The following is a 20,004-nucleotide window of genomic DNA, read 5'->3' as shown; positions in this document are numbered from 1 at the left end:
TTTGGATACCCTCTGCTAAACTTTAGCACCTGTCACATCGGATATTTGGATACTAATTAGCAGCAGTATTAAACATAGTCTAATTACAAAACTAATTGCACAGATGGAGTCTAATTCACGAGACAAAGCTATTAAGCCTAATTAGTCCATGATTTGATAATGTGGTGCTATAGTAACCATTTGCTAATGATGGATTAATTAGCCTTAATAGATTCATCTCGTGAATTAGACTCCATCTGTGCAATTAGTTTTGTAATTAATTAGCATCCAAACATCCGATGTGACCCTGCTAAAGTTTAGCACCTCGTATCCAAACACCCCCTTAGTAGCTCTGATTTTCTAATAAGGTTTTCAGCATTCAGCACTGAGTATCTATGGCTGACAACAATCATAGACAGCTCCTCCAACTCAGCTTTGATTTTCTAATAAGGTTTGCAGCATTTAGCACTGAGCATCTATGGCTGACAACAATCATAGACAGCTCCTCCAGCTCAAGCATATCATCCATGTCTCCCGGTATCACCAAACGGTCACCAAGCAAAGAAACCAGCTTTGCCGTTGCAAGCTGTGGCAAATGGTTCGCATTGGTTTACCTTAAATCCACAGTTTCCAAATGCTGCAATGCCTTCATTTCCCTAGGGGGCTGGTAGGCATCAGTCCCTCTCAGACTCAAGTATCTCAGCAGAACCAAGCTCCTGATGCTCCTCAACTGGCGCTTTCGCAAACCCATGGCACCTTCAAGGTCCAAAACCCGTACAAGTTTGAAGGTCGAAACATCAGACAACTGCTTATTGGTATTGCCAGAAACTGCAAGTGAGCGCACTTTGGATAGCTGCACCGTCATGGAGGATAATACGCCAGATTCATACTGCTTGCTGCAGTCATGTGTGAACCGTCGGACTGTATCACATGGGTATGATATGGAACTCAAATGTTCACCAACTGTAACAAAGTTTTCTTCCATTGACAAGGACCGGATAAACTCATGAATGATATTATGAATGGTGCAGCCAATCTCATCATTGATGTCATTGAGCACCAACTGAATCAGTCCTCTCCTAGCAAGCTCCTTGAAATAGCTCTTGCCAACACTCCATAAGCTTTCTCCCTTTCTCAAAGGAATGAAACCTTCAGCTATCCATCTGCGGATCAGACGATCTTTCAAGATTGTACAATTCTCTGGAAAAGTACTCAAGTAAAGGAAGCATGACTTTAGGTGGAGAGGCAAATCACTGTAACTCATGTCCAGTATCTTGGTCACCTCTTGTGGTCCGTAGTCTTGTTTCGTCATTGATAAAATAGTGTTCTCAAGCACCCAAGGCTGTCCTGCTTTTGTGGCTAACAAACCAGCTGTGACAACTACCGCCAATGGGTTGCCGCCGCACACTTTAAGTGCGCTTTTGAGAATATTTCGATAATTTTGGCAATCTTCCTCTGAAAAAGACATCCTACTGAGCAGCAAGAGCCTAGAGTCACAATCAGCAAGAGGCTTTAAAACAAAGATGAAGTCAATTGGCTTTACACAGCAGAACTTGGCTAACTTCTCAGCCTCAGTTGTTGCTAGTATCCTACTTCCGAGGTTATTCTCTGGAAAAGCACATGTGATAGAGTTCCAAGAGGAAATGGTCCATATGTCATCAATTACAATGAGGTACCTGAAAACACAAGGTGCACGTCAGTCAGAGCTTTAAGTAACCATATAACAGCTTATTCAATGAAAGCTGATCATCATGCATGTTATTACATTATCTGTTTACATGCAAGCCCGTAGGGATGTAGTTCACCAGATTGTGGCCAACACGACGTGCGCCATTGCATGTTTCCAGGAAACTAAGCTTGCACAGATAGATGACTTCACCTCGTCTTACTTGGGTGGGTACAGGTTAACCAAAAACGCTTTCGCGCCGGCCACAGGAGCTTCAGGTACAAGAGGAGGACTGCTGATACTGTGGGATGAGAGGTAGTGCAGGTCTCACAGATTACCATGGGGATGTTTCACTTATCAGCCTCTATTTCACTACATGATGGCGAAATATTTAGACTGTCAAATGTCTACGAACCATCCAGCCAGGGGCAAAAGAGAGCCTTCAGGACAACGATCACAGGACGTTAACTGGGACAACATAAATCTCCCCAGTCTGGACCTTAGCTCCCTCGCCGAACCTTTCACAGAGGAGGAAATTAAACATGCAGTACTCGACATACCATCGGACAAGGCGCAGGGACCACATGGCTTCACTGGGGCATTTTACAAGGCCTGTTGGGAGATTATAAAGTGCGACGTCATAAACGCAGCCAATGCTTTTCATAACTTGCATTGCACGAGCCTGCCATTAATCAACACAGCCAATTGTAGTGTTGTTGCCAAAAAAGGAAGGGGCCGAGGGAGTCCCTGACTTCAGACCGATAAGCTTGATACACTCATTCATCAAGGTTATTACAAAGGTGCTCACCATGCGGCTGGCCCCGCACATGAAAAACATTGTATCACAATCACAATCGGCTTTCATCAAGCAAAGGAGCATCCACGATAATTTTATGACAGTCATGAACATGGCGCGTCGCTACCATCGACAACGAATTCCGGCACTATTTTTTAAGCTTGACATCACCAAAGCGTTTGATTCGGTGAGATGGGATTATATGCTAGATTTACTTCAACGCTTGGGCTTCCCCATTCGTTGGCGGGAATGGATGGCCTCTCTATTCTACACATCTTCATCTAGGATCCTTCTCAATGGGGTCCCAAACAGCCCCATCAGGCACAACAGAGGACTACGGCCAGGAGATCCTTTATCTCCTTTACTTTTTGTGATTGCAATTGAACCACTACGAGCTTTACTGGAGCAGGCCACTGATAGAGGATTCATATCCAAGCTGCAAGGCAGGTCCCTCAATTTCCGAACATCCATGTACGCCGACGACACAACTATTTTCCTAAACCCGACTAGGCAGGATGTCATTGCTTTAGCTGACCTACTCACTAGATTTGGTGAAGTGTCGGGGTTGAGAACAAATTTCAAGAAATCTAGTGTGGTGCCTATAAGATGCGAAGGGCCTAATATGGACAACATCTTTGGAGACGTTCCAGTCACACGGTCTTCCTTTCCGGTGCGATATCTTGGACTTCCACTAACGACGTCAAGGCTCAAGAGAGTACACTTCCAGTACGTCATAGACAAGGTGACCTGCAAACTCACTGCGTGGAATGCAAGGAACATGACTATGGTGGGCCGTCTTGCACTCACGAAATTAGTATTAACATCACAGGCGGTATACCTCCTGTCGGCAATGGAGGCCCCCAAAGAGGTGATGAAGGAAATTGACGAAAAGCGCAAGAAGTTCTTTTGGGCAGGAGCGGCGACATTAACAGGGGGAAAATGCAAAGTGAATTGGTGAAGGTCCGCCCGACCAACAAGACTGGGGGGAGTAGGTATTTTAAACATCTACAAGTTTGCAAGAGGACTGAGGCTCAGATGGCTGTGGCACGAGTGGAAAGTAGAAGATAAGCTTTGGGTAGGCTCCGAGGTTCCGTGTAATAACACGGATACGAAATTATTTGTGGCATGTACACGCATCGTCGTAGACGATGGAGCAAAGACTTCCTTTTGGAATAGCGCCTGGGTTCAAAGCTAAAGGCCAAAGGACATAGCGCCAAGGTTTTTTTTCTACCAATGGGGGTATTTTCTCCATTTCAAAAAGAAAGAACAGGAGTTTACGTGGCGTGCTTCACAACCGAACTTGGATCCGGGACATCAACGTACACCACAGTAGATTCTCTGTGCAACACTTCCGAGAATACGTCCTTCTGTGGCAAGTCGTACAATAGATAGCCCTACGCCCGAGTGTCCAAGATGAAATCACTTGGAAGCTTACTGCAGATGGTAACTACTTCGCAAAATCCTCTTACGACGCACAGTTCATTGGTTCGGCATCCACCAACTTTGACGGCTTGATTTGGAAAATATGGGCTCCTAGAAGCTGCAAAACCTTCTCCTGGCTCGCAATCCAAAATCGCCTTTGGACTGCTGACAGATTTCAAAAAAGGGGATGGCCAAATCAAGCTACCTGCCCACTATGTCGGAGATCACAAGAATCGGCGCTACACCTCTTCGCCGAATGCCGGGTTACAACAAAAATCTGGACCATGGTGGCGGACTGGTTGTCGGCGCCAGCAATCCACCCGAGGGCTTGGCAATAGGCCGATACGCTGCACCATTGGTGGTCGATGAGAGCGGGAGAAAATTCCTGCTCTAAGACAGGCATGCGAACTTTGATTATGCTAGTTGCATGGACAATCTGGAGGGAAAGGAATATGAGAATATTTAACAGCAAGGAGTCTTCTGTCAACATGATTTTCGAGAGGATCAAAGACGAGGCCACCGTGTGGATTATGGTGGGAGCGAAACATCTCTCCGCTCTACTGGTGCGATGCTGATTGCGACTGAGTTCATAGTGTTATTTTATTTTCTGGCTCAATTTTGCCTCATTTCATTTTTGATCCATTGTATTTATCCAGTCTGGATTCTTTCTTTTTAATATAATCGGTAGCTCTCCTGCCAGGTTCATTTAAAAAAAATTGTTTGCATAAATGACATTGTTTTGAAACTCTTCATCTTCTAATCAGTAGGCACATTTGTATAAGTGTACCATAGAAAGGTTCTTGCTTTGCCCACATGCTATACCAGACTTTGCTTTTTGTGCATACTTTACTGGTATTTGTATCTGTGCCACTGGCCATGTCAATTGCAGTGGCACACACAATTTCCAGCAGCATGGACACAAAGTATGTATTTGTGATGACATGCGAGCAAACTAGCAAAACCACAATGATGTACACATAAATTTCTAGATTTCAAAATGCATTCTTCAAAAAAAAACCTACAAAAACTTACAGGCACTTTACTTATCTGTGTGCTTCTAACACTGTTAGTATATATATTCTTAATATGCCTCCAGGTTGTAACAGTTGGTCAGTACCAAAAATTTCAGGATGTAAAAATATATTAAACTCCATCATTCTATTCTTGGACTGATGCTTAGGCACTTAACCAATAATTAGGTAAATAAATATGGAATGATATGCTGACATAGAATCTAGTTTTGGTAACAGAAATGATCTCTATATGAGAGAGAATCGAGGGAGTACCTCTTTGTGTAAAGGAATTCCCTCAATTTTTTGGTGATAACCTTCTTGTCACAGGGAACAAGACTATTGGGCATCACTTGACGGGCGACATCCATTCGAGTATCATCTATAGATGGGTACCGGCCAACATATACAATAGCTCCACAGTCGAACTGGCTTCGCTGTTTTTTAAATACCTCCCTAGCAAGAGTGGTCTTGCCCAGGCCTCCTGGCCCAAGAACTGAAACAACTTTAAGCTCTTTCTCATCATCTATCAGGCGCGGGACAATCTCACTTTCTGGGCCACCGAAACCAACGACGCAAGGCTTCTCCCCACACGGAATCTCATCAACATGCATAATTTTCTCAGGGGTGGTGTCTTCTAGGTCCAAAGTGACATCGCTAGGCACAAGATCAGCAAAGCCAACTTTAAGACGTCCAAACTGTTTTCCAAGATATTGCAAATCAACAATCCGGTTCTTAAATTCTTGAAGCAGATTGGATCCATATGATTCCTGCTTGAATCGACACCCGGACTTGATGAGGAGCTTGTCAATTGAGTCCTCAATATCGTAGGCGAGCTCGCGGAGCTGTTTCATCCAATGGCAGTCCAGCATGCCCGTCACCACGCCTCGGGCACAGAATCCAAGAAGATGTTGCTGGAAGCCATCAAGGTATGGCCTCAATTTTGTGAACTCCGGTTCAGCAGGCAGCTTCTTAAGGAGGGAATTTATGGCGCCCATGGAAGAGCTCACCATAGCCATTGTCCAAGGAGAGCCATCTTCTTTCCTCTCCTGTTTGTGATCACCCATCATCCCCAGCCCACGGTCATGATCCATTTGGCCTGCAAATAATAATTAAATGAGTAAAAGAATTGCGCGTTAGTTATCAGCTCCTGAGGCGTAACTCTTCTCTGTAAAATCTGGAACTGCATTTCGATAACTCCTACACGTAGCTGAACTAAGCAACATGATATAAGTAATATGATATATGTAGCAGTTTCCAAGGACGAAGTGAAAATTTCTTAAGGCTAGTCTTGAAACAAGCTAACTGATTTATGTTTTTTTTCCAGAAGAGGTTCAACCTCATTTCCATTAAGCAACGGAAATATTCATTTATGTTTATTACACTAATATGCATAAATGGACATACTCTGGTCACAAAAGGAAAAGCACAGCAAACAGCCGATCGGTCCATGATCTTCTTTCCTAAACTAATACTACTCATGAACTAGAACCAAGTGCTATGAACAAGCAAACAGCCAGCATTATCTCTAAAACCTACAGAGTCAATTTTTCTCAAGAGACCCCTCTATGTACGATCTAAACAATAACTCCAATAAGCTGAAACATAAATCTCAAAAGATATCAAGGCAGGAACTAAATTTTTGGTAAGGGTACCTCTTGGAGAGGACGTAGGGTCTCAACCGGGAGAATCTACAAAGTAGACATGACGTATTCAGATTAGAATTTCCAAATGTAAACCTTGACAACTAGTTCAACCGGTGGTTGATAAAGCACTCATGATAAGCTAATATGGAATACATGCTGGTTGATAAAGCACAAGCTTCGTGCGTATCTTGTGAATCAAACACAGAGGACCAGGATATCCAGATCAGAAAACGGATGCTTGCTGAGGCAATTTCTCCTCGCACCCACGGCCATCGTCCTCTAGCAGGTGGCCCTGGCCAAGATCAACTCCTACTTAGCCTCTGCTACGCCGCAAACGCAACCGCCCTGGACGTCGACAAGAAACTCTAGAGACAGGAGACAGCGGCGGCTACCCAAGAGACCCTAGAGACAGGAGACAACGGCGGCTAGCCAGGAAACTTAACGGAGAGAAGGTGCTCACCGAAGGGGAGAGCCGCCGTCGAAGAGAGCGATGCGTCGCTGCCGTCGACAGGCCGGGTGTTTTCCTTCTCAGGGACATATAAAGGCCCCTAATATGTTAGAGGCGGCTGTAGACTTGTAGTCTATCTAGTACTCTATAGTAGGCCCTTCACTACGGGAAACCTCAAATTTGCCGAGTGTAATTACTTCGCCGAGTGTATTATTGCGGGCACTTGGGGAAGGACAGTTTTGCCGAGTGTAATACTAAAAACACTCGGCAAACATAATACACTCGGCAAAGAGCCTATTTGCCGAGTGCCACCAAAAAAACACTCGGCAAACACCCACGGGGCACTCGGCAAAGATGGAGCACTCGGCAAAGTGATGAGCACGTGACTTCCCCGTGCCGCGACGGGCCGGCGCCGTGACGGACGTTAGGCTTTGCCGAGTGTCTAAGGGGGGCACTCGGCAAAGCCACTAGTTTGCCGAGTGTCGTGATGGAACACTCGGCAAACCTACCACTTTGCCGAGTGTCGGCATGAGACACTCGGCAAAGTGGCGAGTATGCCGAGTGCTACGGGGAACACTCGGCAAAGTAATTTTTTTTCCCTCCTCCAACCTCCAAACTTTTTACACTCCACATGTATGGCATTTGGCACTGCATGGTAGAAGGTGGACTATTTTTTGACCTGTTTGCTATATTTAATCAATTAATTTCATTTAGAGTAATTTTTTGATTTAAGTCAAATTTGAACTGCAGGTGATTGGAATAATGGAATAATATGAGTGGAAAAATCATATTCATGTTAGTGAGTCCAAATTGAGGTCTCACCCAGAAAATGAAAAGGAATTTCGAACATTTTGCTAAGGAAACACGACTACGAACGTGTGGCCAAATGATTGTTTAATTCTCAAAAATACAAACGAAGTTTGAAAATCACGAGATTTTGCAAGATGCTATGATTTCATATGCAGAGGCTGTGGTAAAAAATTGACAAGGTTTCGCACAAGTTTTGACATATAATGTTTAGAATTCGAAGCATCTCCGGAGAGGATTCGTAGAAGTTGGAAGGATCCGGTAAGATTTTGAGATGAATCGATACATGTATTTCTCATTGAGTCCAATTTTTTTTATAGGCTATAGAGAACATAGATTGGTTCATGTCAAATTTTGGGAATTTTTCAGATCCGTTTGGTAATTTTTATTCATTAATTGCACGTATATGAATTTAATAGATATAAATTTAATATGAGCTATAAATCCATGAAATGATGGAACAATATTACTTAAAAAATGAAATACGCAATGTTTAGTGATATTGACTAGGTTTTTGCAAACTTTACAATCTTTTAATTAATAAAACTAGTTTGACATGAAATACTAGTACTTAGTTGCCGAGTGTCCCCGGGTTGACACTCGGCAAATAGGCTATTTGCCGAGTGTCAACCCGGGGACACTCGGCAAACATCGCCGCGGTCCAGCTGTCAGCCGCACTTTGAAATCCAAAAAAAAAATTAAAAAAAATTGTTTGCCGAGTGCTCCTGATCTAGCACTCGGCAAAGGCTTTGCCGAGTGCTAGATCAGGAGCACTCGGCAAAGCGGGCGCCTCCAAAACCCTTAGCGCCTCGCGCACGCGCCTCACACGCGGACACAGCACAACACCCGCCCGGCCCCCACGCCCGCTCCACCGCCCCGCGTCGCCCGCCCGCGCCGCCGCCGCCGCCGCCGCCCGGCCCCGCGCGCCCGCTCCGCCGCCCTGCGCCGCCCACCCGCGCCCGCTCCGCCGCCCCGCACCGCCCGTGCCACCGCCCCGTGGCGTCGCCGCCCGGCCGCCCCGCGCCGTCGCCGCCCGGCCACGCCGCCGCCGCCGCCTGCCTGCGCCGGGATCCGGGCGCCGGCCGCCGGCCCCCCGGCCTCCCCCGCGCCGCCGCCGGCCGCGCGCGCGCCGCCGCGCCCGCCCCCAGCCGCCCCCGCTCCTCTATTCGTGGCCGTCGCCCCTCCGTCACCCCTCCGGTAAGTTTCTATGCCACTACACATCATAAATTAGAGTATGCATGAAATTAGAAATTAGAAATTAAATGTTGAAAATACTAGAGAGGTGGTAGGATGTGGTAGCATTTATTTTAGAAATTAGAGGCATGGATTTAGAAAATTCGAGAAGACGGATGAGTAGAAATTAGAAAATGTTGAAAAGAATAGAGGTGTGGTTGGTTGTGGTTGTGGTTGTTGGCCATCGTGCCAACTCTTTGGTGAGATTGTGGTTGTCGAGTTGAGACAGGTTGCCGATGGCTGTGACTATAGGGTCAGGTCGTTTGCCGGTTATGACGTCAACGGATATAGGTTTCACACAACAAGGCACGAGCATAGTCGGCCCAATCGAAGAACCACAAATACCGGAGTTTTCACGCCAGGCTCCGATGGGGTCGAGTACTACGGAAGAATTGAAGAAATATACGAACTCACTTTTCATGGGTGCAAACCTCTTAATCCAGTTATATTCAAATGCCATTGGTTTGATTCATCTGTCGTGAGACGGGCCCCTAACCTTGGGCTAGTCGAAATTCGACAGTCATCCAGGTTACCAGGAGACGATGTCTATATTGTGGCTCAACAGGCCACACAAGTTTATTATTTGTCATACCCGTGCCAAACCGACAGCCGTCTTAAGGGTTGGGATGTTGTGTACAAGGTATCGCCACACGGTAAACTACCTGTACCAAACAATGAAGATTACAATATAGACCCTGACACGTACGAAGGAGAGTTATTCCAAGAAGATGGGCTCGAAGGGAGTTTTGTGATAGATTTAACCGAAGCGATCGGAATGGAAGTAGACAACGAGAGGGTTGCTGCAGAGGACGGTGGAGACGAGGTTCAGAATGTGAAGGACTTAGAATTACTTGAATGATTACAGTTAGCTAATGACAGTGATGACGACATTTCTTCTTCGGAGCACGAGCTTGACTATATCGACACGCGTGATAGTGATGATGAGACTTATGATCCAGCTAATCCCGATCATGATGATTATTTCTAATACATGTATGATTCGTACTAATTTAGTTATAATTTAATTATAATTTGCATATCTTTGTAATTATGTTTTGTTTGCCTATGCTGACTCGTGTACTCTTTTTAATTGCAGGTCATTAAGCAATGGTGGGCGGTATGAGGAAGCTCACGTCGATTTGCGAGAGACTGGCCGCGGCAGGGACTGGTTCAGGGTCAAGGTCACGTTCAGGAAGCGGTCGAGGGAGGCGTCGAGGCATGCCTCGATGTAGGGTTGAGGAGGAGGAGGAGGAGGAGGTGGTGGTCCAGAGGCCTCGGGGGAAGGGTAAAGCGGCGAGGCCCCCGTCGCCTGAACCTGAGGTGGAGGAGGAGGAGGAGGAGGAGGAGGAGGAGGAGGAGGAGGAGGAGGTACCTTCCGCACACGCCTCTGGGGACGAGGAGGCGGAGGAGGAGGAGCAGCAGGAGCAGGAGGGGGACGGGGAGGCAGGGGATGCCCAGTCCAAGATATGGTTGCGAGGTCCCTCATCCCTCCCGAAGCGGCCGATACCTGAGCATTTACGCCCGCTGATTAAACCGGTTGGGACCAAGTAAGTAACTTTAAATATTCTTAATATTGTTCTTATGTTGAAAGTTACAAAAACTAATAATTCATATTAATGACTTGTGCAGGAGTTGGATTAAGCTCAGTGGGGGTGACCACAACCGTAAGGCCAACGGGATCCTTGGCCTTTTGTGCAGGGTTCACTTCCCTGGCTTGGTGGTGTACGCCGGACAGCAGCAGCCGGCCTACACGTGGGACCACTACGTCGCTGCCCCCGACGTCCCTGATCGTCAACAGAGAAGATTCCCCAACATAGCGGAGTGGGTCAAGGCCGAGCTGTGGGTAAGTACTCCTCGTACTAAATTGCTCAATACATCACCTACTTTCGACATTCTTGAAATAATAACTGTATACACGTGTATATGCAGGACTTCTATAGATGCCAGGAGGGGTTCGAGGCCAAGGCGAAGGCCGTCTGTGATGTAGCTGCCAAGAAGCTCGTGAGGGACATGCATTACGAGGCGCGCATCCAGGCCATCATCGAATTCCACGCTCAATACAGATATATGAAGGTTAGAAAAGAGGAGGCAAGAACAATGAACATGACTAAGGACCAATTCATGAGGGTAAGTAAAGAACGTTGATGCTTACTATTTATGATTAATTAGGCTCATTTTCTTTTTCATACGTCACATGCTTGATGATGTAGGTGCCTCCGTGGTGGTGTCGTGCGCATATGCCGTGCTGGGAGAGGATGGTCGATGTGTGGTTGGAGCCCGAGTGGTTGGAGAACCACCTTGCTTGCCGGCAGCGGCGTTTGTAGATGCCGACTGCACCACACCATCAAGGCAGCCTAAGCCTTGATGAATATAGAGAAAAATGGGTACGCAACTTCAATTCTTTATTGTAACGTTCAGTTCTACATAATTTTTAATGATTTTGTATTTTGCCGCAGTCGGCGTCACATGATGGCCGACCTTGCTCCCAGCTCAAGGCATGGGTCCTCTCCAAAAAGGGCAAGGCGACGGCCGATATAGATTTCAACCCAGACGACCCGTCCGAGGCGTACAGCCACCCTAGCATACACAGCCGCGTCAGCGAGTATACAAAGATGGCTAGGGAGGTTCATGGGCCAGACTTCGATCCGAGCTCGGAGGACATTGATGGAGAAATCGTGATGAGGGTGGGAGGAGGCAAGAAGCATGGCCGATATTGGATTGGCGACGGCGTCATCGACACGGCCTCTACTCCCACTCTCTCCCAGATCCGAGCTAGGAGCACGGACTCGAGCCCGGCGGTACGGCCACGACCCACCGCTGCACAGTTCCAGATGGAGGCTCTACAGGTTCTTTCTCTTCCATTTGTCGTTCGTTTGTTGTTATACTTTAGCTTTGCATTATAACATTGCAATGAAATATTGTAGGCCCAGGTGGAAGAATCAAGGAAGAAACAAGAGGAGATTAAGGCGCAGATGGAGGCGCAGATGGAGGAAATGCGGCGGAGGATGGAGGAGGAAAACCGGATTAGGATGGAGCAGATGTTCCAGTACATGCAGAACTTTGCTTCGAGCATGGGACAGTCTTTGCCTCCGCCACCGCCGATGATGTTCGCTCCGCCTCAGCCACCCACGACTACTCCTGTGAGTCACTTGACACATTGTGCTTAAGATTTAATACTTTAAATTTGACAACTTTAGATGTTACCTCAGAATGTCCTATCCTATGTGCAGAATCAATCGGCGGCTTCGAATAATGAAGATCAAGATTTGTCGCAGTGGTCTCCTTGGCCTCCACGGAAGTAGACTTGGTTGTGAACAATGTGGAAACTAAATTGTGACAAGCACTTGGATTTATGGATTATTTCGTGCTTATGTTGAATTATGCCTGTGGTGTTTATGAATTATGCCTGTGGTTGTGAATTATGCATGTGGTTGTTTATTACAAATGCCTGTGATATGTGTATTGTGAATTGAGAGGGGTCCATTATACGTGGCAAAATGTCGGAAAAGGGGGGGTTCTGGTCACTTTGCCGAGTGTAACACTCGGCAAAGAGGGGCCTTTGCCGAGTGTTTTGGCTTTAACACTCGGCAAAGGGGCATTTCCCAGGTGAAGGAAAGCTTGTTTGCCGAGTGCTAGGGACAAGGCACTCGGCAAACATGGGCTCTTTGCCGAGTGCCAGACGCGAGGCACTCGGCAAAGGACCTGTTTCCCAGGTACCCGGGCAGCCGGCTTTGCCGAGTGCCCACCCTAACACTCGGCAAATATGGGATCTTTGCCGAGTGCCCGGGACACGGCACACGGCAAAAAAATCCGGGTTTGCCGAGTGCCCAGTCCGTGACACTCGGCAAAGGGCCGGTCTTTGTCGAGTGTTGGCACTCGGCAAAGACCCGGTGTTTGCCGAGTGCCTCCCGTCTGGCACTCGGCAAACCCGTCGTTACCCCGACGCTGTCAGCGCGTATTTTGCCGAGTACATCTTTTCGCCGAGTGTTTTTTGGCCGTCGGCAAAATGTTTGCCGAGTGCTCGCGTTTTGACACTCGGCAAACTAGTCTTTGCCGACACAAAATTTGTCGTGTGCTCTTTGTCGAGTGTTACACTCGGCAAAGCCTTTGCCGAGTGTTTTTGGGCTTTCGCCGAGTGCCTCTGGCACTCGGCAAAGCTTTTGTTTCCCGTAGTGCTTGTTATTTCATTGAACCTCGTCTTAGTTACTAATTTAGGCACCGTGACTGTGATATTAATAAGCCAGCTAACGGGGATAACTACTTTAACGGTAACGCTACGACAAACAATCCGGAACAAAAAAAAATTGGACGCTCCGACATACGTGGCAATAGTTAAGCATCGATGTTATAATTATTATTTCTACATATTTCACAGTTAATGTTGCATGAAACATAGTGTTCGCGGGAATTTTCTATCCCACGGCGTAGTTATTTTTACACATTATTTTTCATGTTGCAAATAGTGACAGCCGATGTTGCACTAGATAATTTTTAATGTTTCGTCGGAGCATCCGATAGAAAATTTCCCATCAAACATCCGAACGCTAGGAGCGCTGCTACTTTAATGTGATTTTAGGTTGGCTTGGTTTGCCATCGTTAATTAACGGATAATCAGAGGACTAGAGAAAAAGAAAAAAAGAAAAAGCCAAAAGGCCTGACCCTGATCATGGTACATGTAGGGCCAGTAAAGGATTCTCTAATTTAGCCTAGCAAATTTAAGGATCGGGCTCAGTAAGAATCGGACTATAATATTATATGATTTTGAATAAAAATAGATAGGGCTAAGTTAGATTGTGAAAGAGGTACGAGGACCATGATCTATTACCACCTTTATGTATACGACGCTCGAGTTGCTCTTGTTGGTTGAGTTTGTGTCATGGTTGTCCAGGAGTGAAGCCACGTTAGGCTTGCTGAGTGCACGGGCACCATGAAAAAGATAAAATTCCTGAGATTAGAACTTAATTTCCACCACTTGTGCACTCCCTGAACTCCGATGCGTGCACTACCATCCGGCCCAGCAGCCCACGCTTGCTACGCTTGCATACTTTCTTTGCAGGCAGGATAACGCAATAAACAAACAGGTCAGTTCAAAGCATTGCATCAGAAAAAGTCCACACGGATGGGCCAGTGGTCATCTGCTAAGAAGCCAAGTGTGCCGCATGCATGACAAGCAAGAGTTGCACCGTTAGAAAAATGACCTTCCATCCTCAACAAAAATCTCGGTTGTTTTTGGAACCGAGACTAAAGATAATCTTGGGTCTAAATTTTGTAGTCCGTGGAGACAACTTTAGTCCCGGTTGATGTTACCAACCACGACTAAAGGAGGTTTTTAGTCCCGGGTGAAAGATCTGGAACTAAGATGGAGACCTTTAGTCCTGGTTGTGAAAATGACACCCGCAAAATTGCGGTTGCTCAAAACGCAAAAACTTCATCGTCCAAGTTCCAAATTGCAAGTCGCAAAAGATGGCATTGTTCGCTCATCGTCGGTCGCTGCAGCACGCCTCCTCGCCGGATCGGTGCCCACGGCCTCAAGCTGCTCGTAAGCTTCCTTTTCTATTTGTCTCCACTACAGCATCCTTCCGGAATCTTGTTTTGCTCCAAATTTCAATGGTATGCAACTAATTTCCTCACGAATGTTTTGGGTGCAAATCAATTTGTTTGAAGTAATAAGGTAGTGTTTCAATTTCTTTGGCCACCAATTCTGATTCATTCATTTAAATTGCAATGTTAGGGTATGCATTTAGGGGTTTTGCTTTTGCAAATTGCAACAAATAGGCAACTAAGAAAGGATCCATCGATATTTGAGACTTGGGGTATTGGAGTAATATACAAAATCATGTAATTGGGGAATTGGTGTAATAATATTGGAAATATGTATTTTTCATCTCTTAAGTATTTTGGAAGTGTCCCTCATGTTTTAATTGGTGCAAATCGATCCCTTAATTTATTTTATCGATGCACTAATCATCCCATCCTAACACTTTTTCCTATAATATTTGGTTAGATACATCATTTTAGTAAGCATTTTTACCGTTACCGTTTTGTCATTGTATAAGTTAGACACAGATTTTTATACATATACATATTGAAGTGTGCACTCAGGTCATCCGTGCTCTAGCTTCGCCCCTGACAGTGGGTGTCACCTCCTCTGCACTCACCACAAAGTAAAGTAAAGCAATGCAAGCGAATACAGTAGAGCATGCATAACAAAATTGACTGCTTCACCTGCTACCCGCCACTTATGCACTAACCACATCACACCACCAATCGTAAGGGTGCCCCCAACGATGCTCCCCACCACGATCCTAGGTAACACCCCACCAGATGGTCCAGCAGGTCGCTGCGTCTCGGGCGCCGGAGGGCTCGGCGGCGGCGGCTGGTGGGGCGGAGGAGTTGGGGACGATGGCGGTAGAGGGGGAGGAGGGGTAGCAGCTGGCGGATGGAACCGCCTCCTTGCGTCCCCCGCACGTGTCGTAAAACATTCACACCGAGTCAATGCTGAGGTTGGCTTCGGCGAAGGAGTCGTACTCGCTGACGCTACAGAGACAGCCGTGATCCGGGTTGTCTACAGTGTCTAGCAACGTCGAGCAGCAGCCTGGAGGAGGAACGGCTATCAAGAATGTACACTGCTCCGCCAGCCTTGCCACAAGAGTAGAGCTGTTGCATTTCAGCGCCATTTCTGCCCATGCATGTCATTACCATTTACATTAATTAGATAGATGTGTTGTGCTTGTGGGTAACAGTTAACTCAAATAAAACCAACTAACTGCAGACCGACTACTCTAGCTACTTTCATTGATCCATGGCAAAAAGAATAAACTACTACTACTACTGTAATGAACAATTGCATACCGATCCTACACACTCCATTTTGTTTATTGGTCAGGAATGGAAACAATTGCATACCTCCCTTTGGTGTCCTGGCCACGGGGTGCGGGTTTGGAGCTCGTAGCTGCTGCAGAGTTAGACACGAAATAAATATATGATCCAACAAGTCTTTTGCTACATGCAGCTAGTTCAATGCAGCGCGTGCAGGGGGTGAGTGTTGAAATATGCAATGCATACTTGGAACATTCTAGAAGATTGTGGAGATCTCAAGAGACTAACTTTACCATGTATAAGGATAAGATCATGGCAAGGTAAGAAGGTACTAGAAAATTGGAGAGAATGCATGAGCCATAATTGTCATGCTTCATGGTGAAGTGTAGAATACTCTAGAACTAGATATTTTAGCATGGTAGAAATATAAAAAACTAGATAAGGATGAGGAGGGTTCTAGAGGCAACACCACAATGATCATGAGCACCTATAAATAGAGGTGCTCCCCTCCCTCCTAGCCGATTTCTCAACAGTGAGCAAGGCTAATTATTAGCATACATGCAGAATGTAGTATAATTAATAAAGATCAGACAGTCAGCTGAGAGACAGGACCTACCAAAAGTCTTTAGGCTTATGACTATATTTGCATTGAAAGGTTAAAGTTTAGCACTAACTCAACCAAACAAGAGAGTTAATCGGTGGGCTAAACTTTAGTTAAACCTAAAAAACTATAAAAGCATCAGCTAGGATAAACTTTAGTTAAGCCAAAAAAGATGTAAAAGTATTAGTTATGATAAACTTTAGTCAAATACATATTTAGTCAGATACATCATTTTAGGATGATGCGTAGAGGACGTAGAGATTTGATTCAGGATGGTGCTTTTCCAGTAACATCAAATCTCTAGCATCTGGCAGGCGCGTCAATGTTCCTTGCAATTTTAGAGCTGCGATAGCAAGCTCACAAATTGATCGTACAGGTGGCTTGAATTGATAGCTAGAGATGTGAGCATGGTGATGCGGTCCTGGATTCTTTCTATGAAACTTGGGTACCCTAAATAGGTAGAAATCCACACCAAATTTCTAGCTTCCTCAAGTTACTACCTGCCTGACGCATGGTCTGTTCAAATGCTTCCCAATCACTTATCACAAGGCCAGCTAATGTGTGGAGCTGCTCCAGGGTTGCCCTCTTTTTTGGTGAGTACGAGAGGCTCAAACCGCCCGAAGAGGTAGGCCAACTATGGCAGCTTGAAAACTTCAATCGGTAGTTGCACCGCTGCTGTCTCTCGGCAATCAAGAGTCTCCAAGTGCTTCAATTTTTTTATCTTTTTGGGTATCAGGTTGACATCAGTGCATCTAAGTCCAAGATACTTAAGGAAGTGCGGCTGGCATACACTTTTCATGACCCCATTCTCAGTCCCTCTGGAACCTTCCAGATTCAAAACTCGCAGTATCTTGCAATTCTCCAAGTCCAGGGGGCTTTAGTGTTACAAATCCGTAGCCATCTCACTGGAGATAACTCAACTTCCTTCACCAGCATCTGAATTTGTTCTGTGTCACCATCGATGGAAAGACGACGGACAGGGGCAGCATTGACAGGACCTAAACCTAGAACTTTTGGGACATGGTCACCCTTATATATCAATGTGGCAAAATTCTTGTGGGCTGACTTGTGTATCACAAACTCGAGCATGATGCCACCAATTCGAAACCTCTTTACAACGTAATCAATGCCAACGGTTAGTGGCTCGATGATGTTTTGGTCAATCAACCTGTCCAAGCATAAAGAAGCAATTTTTTCTTTGTCTAGTCTCACGTCACCTCCAGCAATCAAACCAACAGCTATCAGTTCCCGTACTATGCTCTTCCTCTTTATGCTATGCCCCTTTGGGAACATACAAGTGCATAGAAGGCACATCCTATGGAAGTAGTCTGGTAAATGGATGTAGCATGTGGTAAGGGACCTTCTCATATCCTCAAAGGATGTTGCGGGATCTTGGCCAGTTAGGCACCTGCCCAAAGCCAGACCTTCTTCTTCACAGTCCTTGATGGTGAGAATTGTCTTTCCTTTTTGAAGAAAATGTCTAGCCGCACTAACCAAAGCTAGGGGTACACCCTCACATGTATCAAAGACTCTAGACAAAGCATCATCCAGCGCAGCTGACCGTGTGACTTGGACCTTGTCCTAGAACAACTTCTTTGAGTCTGCATCCGACAGACCGCTGACCACATACAACTGGCCTCCAGCAGCAGCAGCAGCAACTGACTTGATATTTTTCGTGATGATGATTGCGCTGGAGTTATGATTTTCTGGCAAGAGGTTCTTCATGTCATGGAATAGAGGACTTTCTAGCATGTCATCTATGACAAGAAGGAACCCGTGAAGCATAATACAAATAAAGATGTCAGGAGAACATTGGATTGACTGCTAATGAAGAACCACAATAACAATAGATAGTATCAGCATAACACGTGCATCAGTAAACCGATGTACAATCTTGTGGATGGTTTTGTTAGCTAAGCAACACACTGAACGTAGGAATATCTGCCATGTTCTCTGTTTTTTTTTTTATGTATGTGCAGTCTCGAGCGCAGCCATAGAAAGAAGAACTTAACACAGGTAATGCAGGCACCATAGAATGAAGGAACTTATATACAGGTAATACAGGCACCATAGAAAGAAATAACTTATATACAGGTAATGCAGACAATTGCAGATAATATCAGTTGGCCATGCAATTAACTGATTGTAGAAGTTTGAGCATTGATTAGGGTAAGATGGAGTAATCACCTCTTGGTAGCCAAAATTTCAGCAAGAGTTCGACCGGCGACTTTAGCTGCCGCCTGGACGCTGTCGAGCACCTTGTGTATAAGTGTGGTGGTATTGCTGTAGTCGGACGCGACCACCCAAGCAGTGCAGTCATACTTTTCAGATGCACAAATGTGGTCGTAGAGTGCCCTTGCGAGGGCGGTCTTCCCCACGCCTCGACGTCCGACAACACAGACGGCCCTCAGATGCTGTCCGGCAGACTTGCACAGCAGCATCTGCAGGAGCCCAGCTTTAGGCTTTGCAATACCCAGGAGGTCAAACTTTAATTTAGAGGGTATGCGCTGGTGGGAGGGGGGTGGTAAGGGGCTGCGCATCTCCTCCATCCTCACCCGTCTTGAGGTCCATGAGCATCTTGACGCGCCGCCTCCTTGCCAAGGTGGATAGGGGGAAAATAACCTATACGTCCTCTACGTGGAGGTGGCACAGCTCGGCACCAAGGAGATGGTGCGGGGTAAGACGGTGGATGGTGGCTTGACTTCGACTTGCTGCTACTACGTTCACTTCGAGGGAGCTGGGGGAGTGGGTAGCTCTTCTTCGCCGAGCGTCCCTACCCCAGTCCCCGGGTTTCCACCGACTACGCCGAGCTGTTCATTGGACCGCTCGATGAGTTTTGTCACTCCGCTCTCTCACAATGAGGACCACGTCGACGCGCACCACGATGGTGAGCCAATGTGGTACCGCACCATGGTGGACATTTTCGGCGACCAACCCGGGACGGGACATGACCGATGCCGTGCTTCACCTGACGCACAACGACGGTGAGACTTGCTCCTTCGCTGAGGCTAAGGGACACGCGGCCTGGCGCATGCAAATGGATGCCGGATAGCACCGCTCAAGGCAACCACACTCAGGAAGAGTCAAGTTTTAAGGGTTAAGTCCTTATGGTGATAAAATAATATATTAGTAGTGCATGTATGCACTTAGTACCTGTGAGCACTAGTATCCGTGGGTGGTTCGTACCTACGTGCACCTTATCACCAATTATGCTTTCTTTTCTATGTAAAAGCTGCTAGACTTAGGGGGAGATGGTTAGTTAAGTCTAGTAGCTCTATTAGATTTTATTCCTATTTTACCCTTTTGCGTAGCCACCAAGCTACCTCTTGCTTGCAGTCTATATATGTACTAAAACTAGGAAGCGATCCATTTGGACCAACTATATAGGCCTTAGTATTTTTCTGTGGCGTTGTTTTACTGTGGGCTTAAGGAACACATAAAGGCGCCTTGGAGATATCATCATGATGCGAAAACAATAGTGCAGGTTTATACACAAGCAAGAAAGTATCGCAATCAGCTAAGGAGAACTATAGAGATTTCCACAAGAACAATTATAAGACCAGTTAACCCAGCAACA

At 46.2% G+C, this 20,004-nt stretch overlaps 1 protein-coding gene across 1 annotated transcript; it reads right to left on the bottom strand.

The window, feature by feature from the left end:
* Positions 1 to 496: 496 nt before the first annotated feature.
* On the bottom strand, positions 497 to 5,823 carry LOC117854612 (disease resistance protein RGA5). Its single transcript, XM_034736841.2, has 2 exons — positions 5,150 to 5,823; positions 497 to 1,655 (listed from the first exon to the last, which is right to left on the bottom strand). Exons 1-2 carry the CDS (start codon positions 5,743 to 5,745, stop codon positions 590 to 592), a joined length of 1,662 nt encoding a protein of 553 aa, XP_034592732.2. The 5' UTR covers positions 5,746 to 5,823; the 3' UTR covers positions 497 to 589.
* Positions 5,824 to 20,004: the final 14,181 nt, after the last annotated feature.

The sequence above is a fragment of the Setaria viridis genome, chromosome 5, assembly GCF_005286985.2.
Source record: "Setaria viridis chromosome 5, Setaria_viridis_v4.0, whole genome shotgun sequence".
NCBI classification, from domain to species: domain Eukaryota; kingdom Viridiplantae; phylum Streptophyta; class Magnoliopsida; order Poales; family Poaceae; genus Setaria; species Setaria viridis.
Note: the sequence above shows the minus strand (reverse complement) of the source record. Positions and strands in the feature narration are given on the sequence as shown.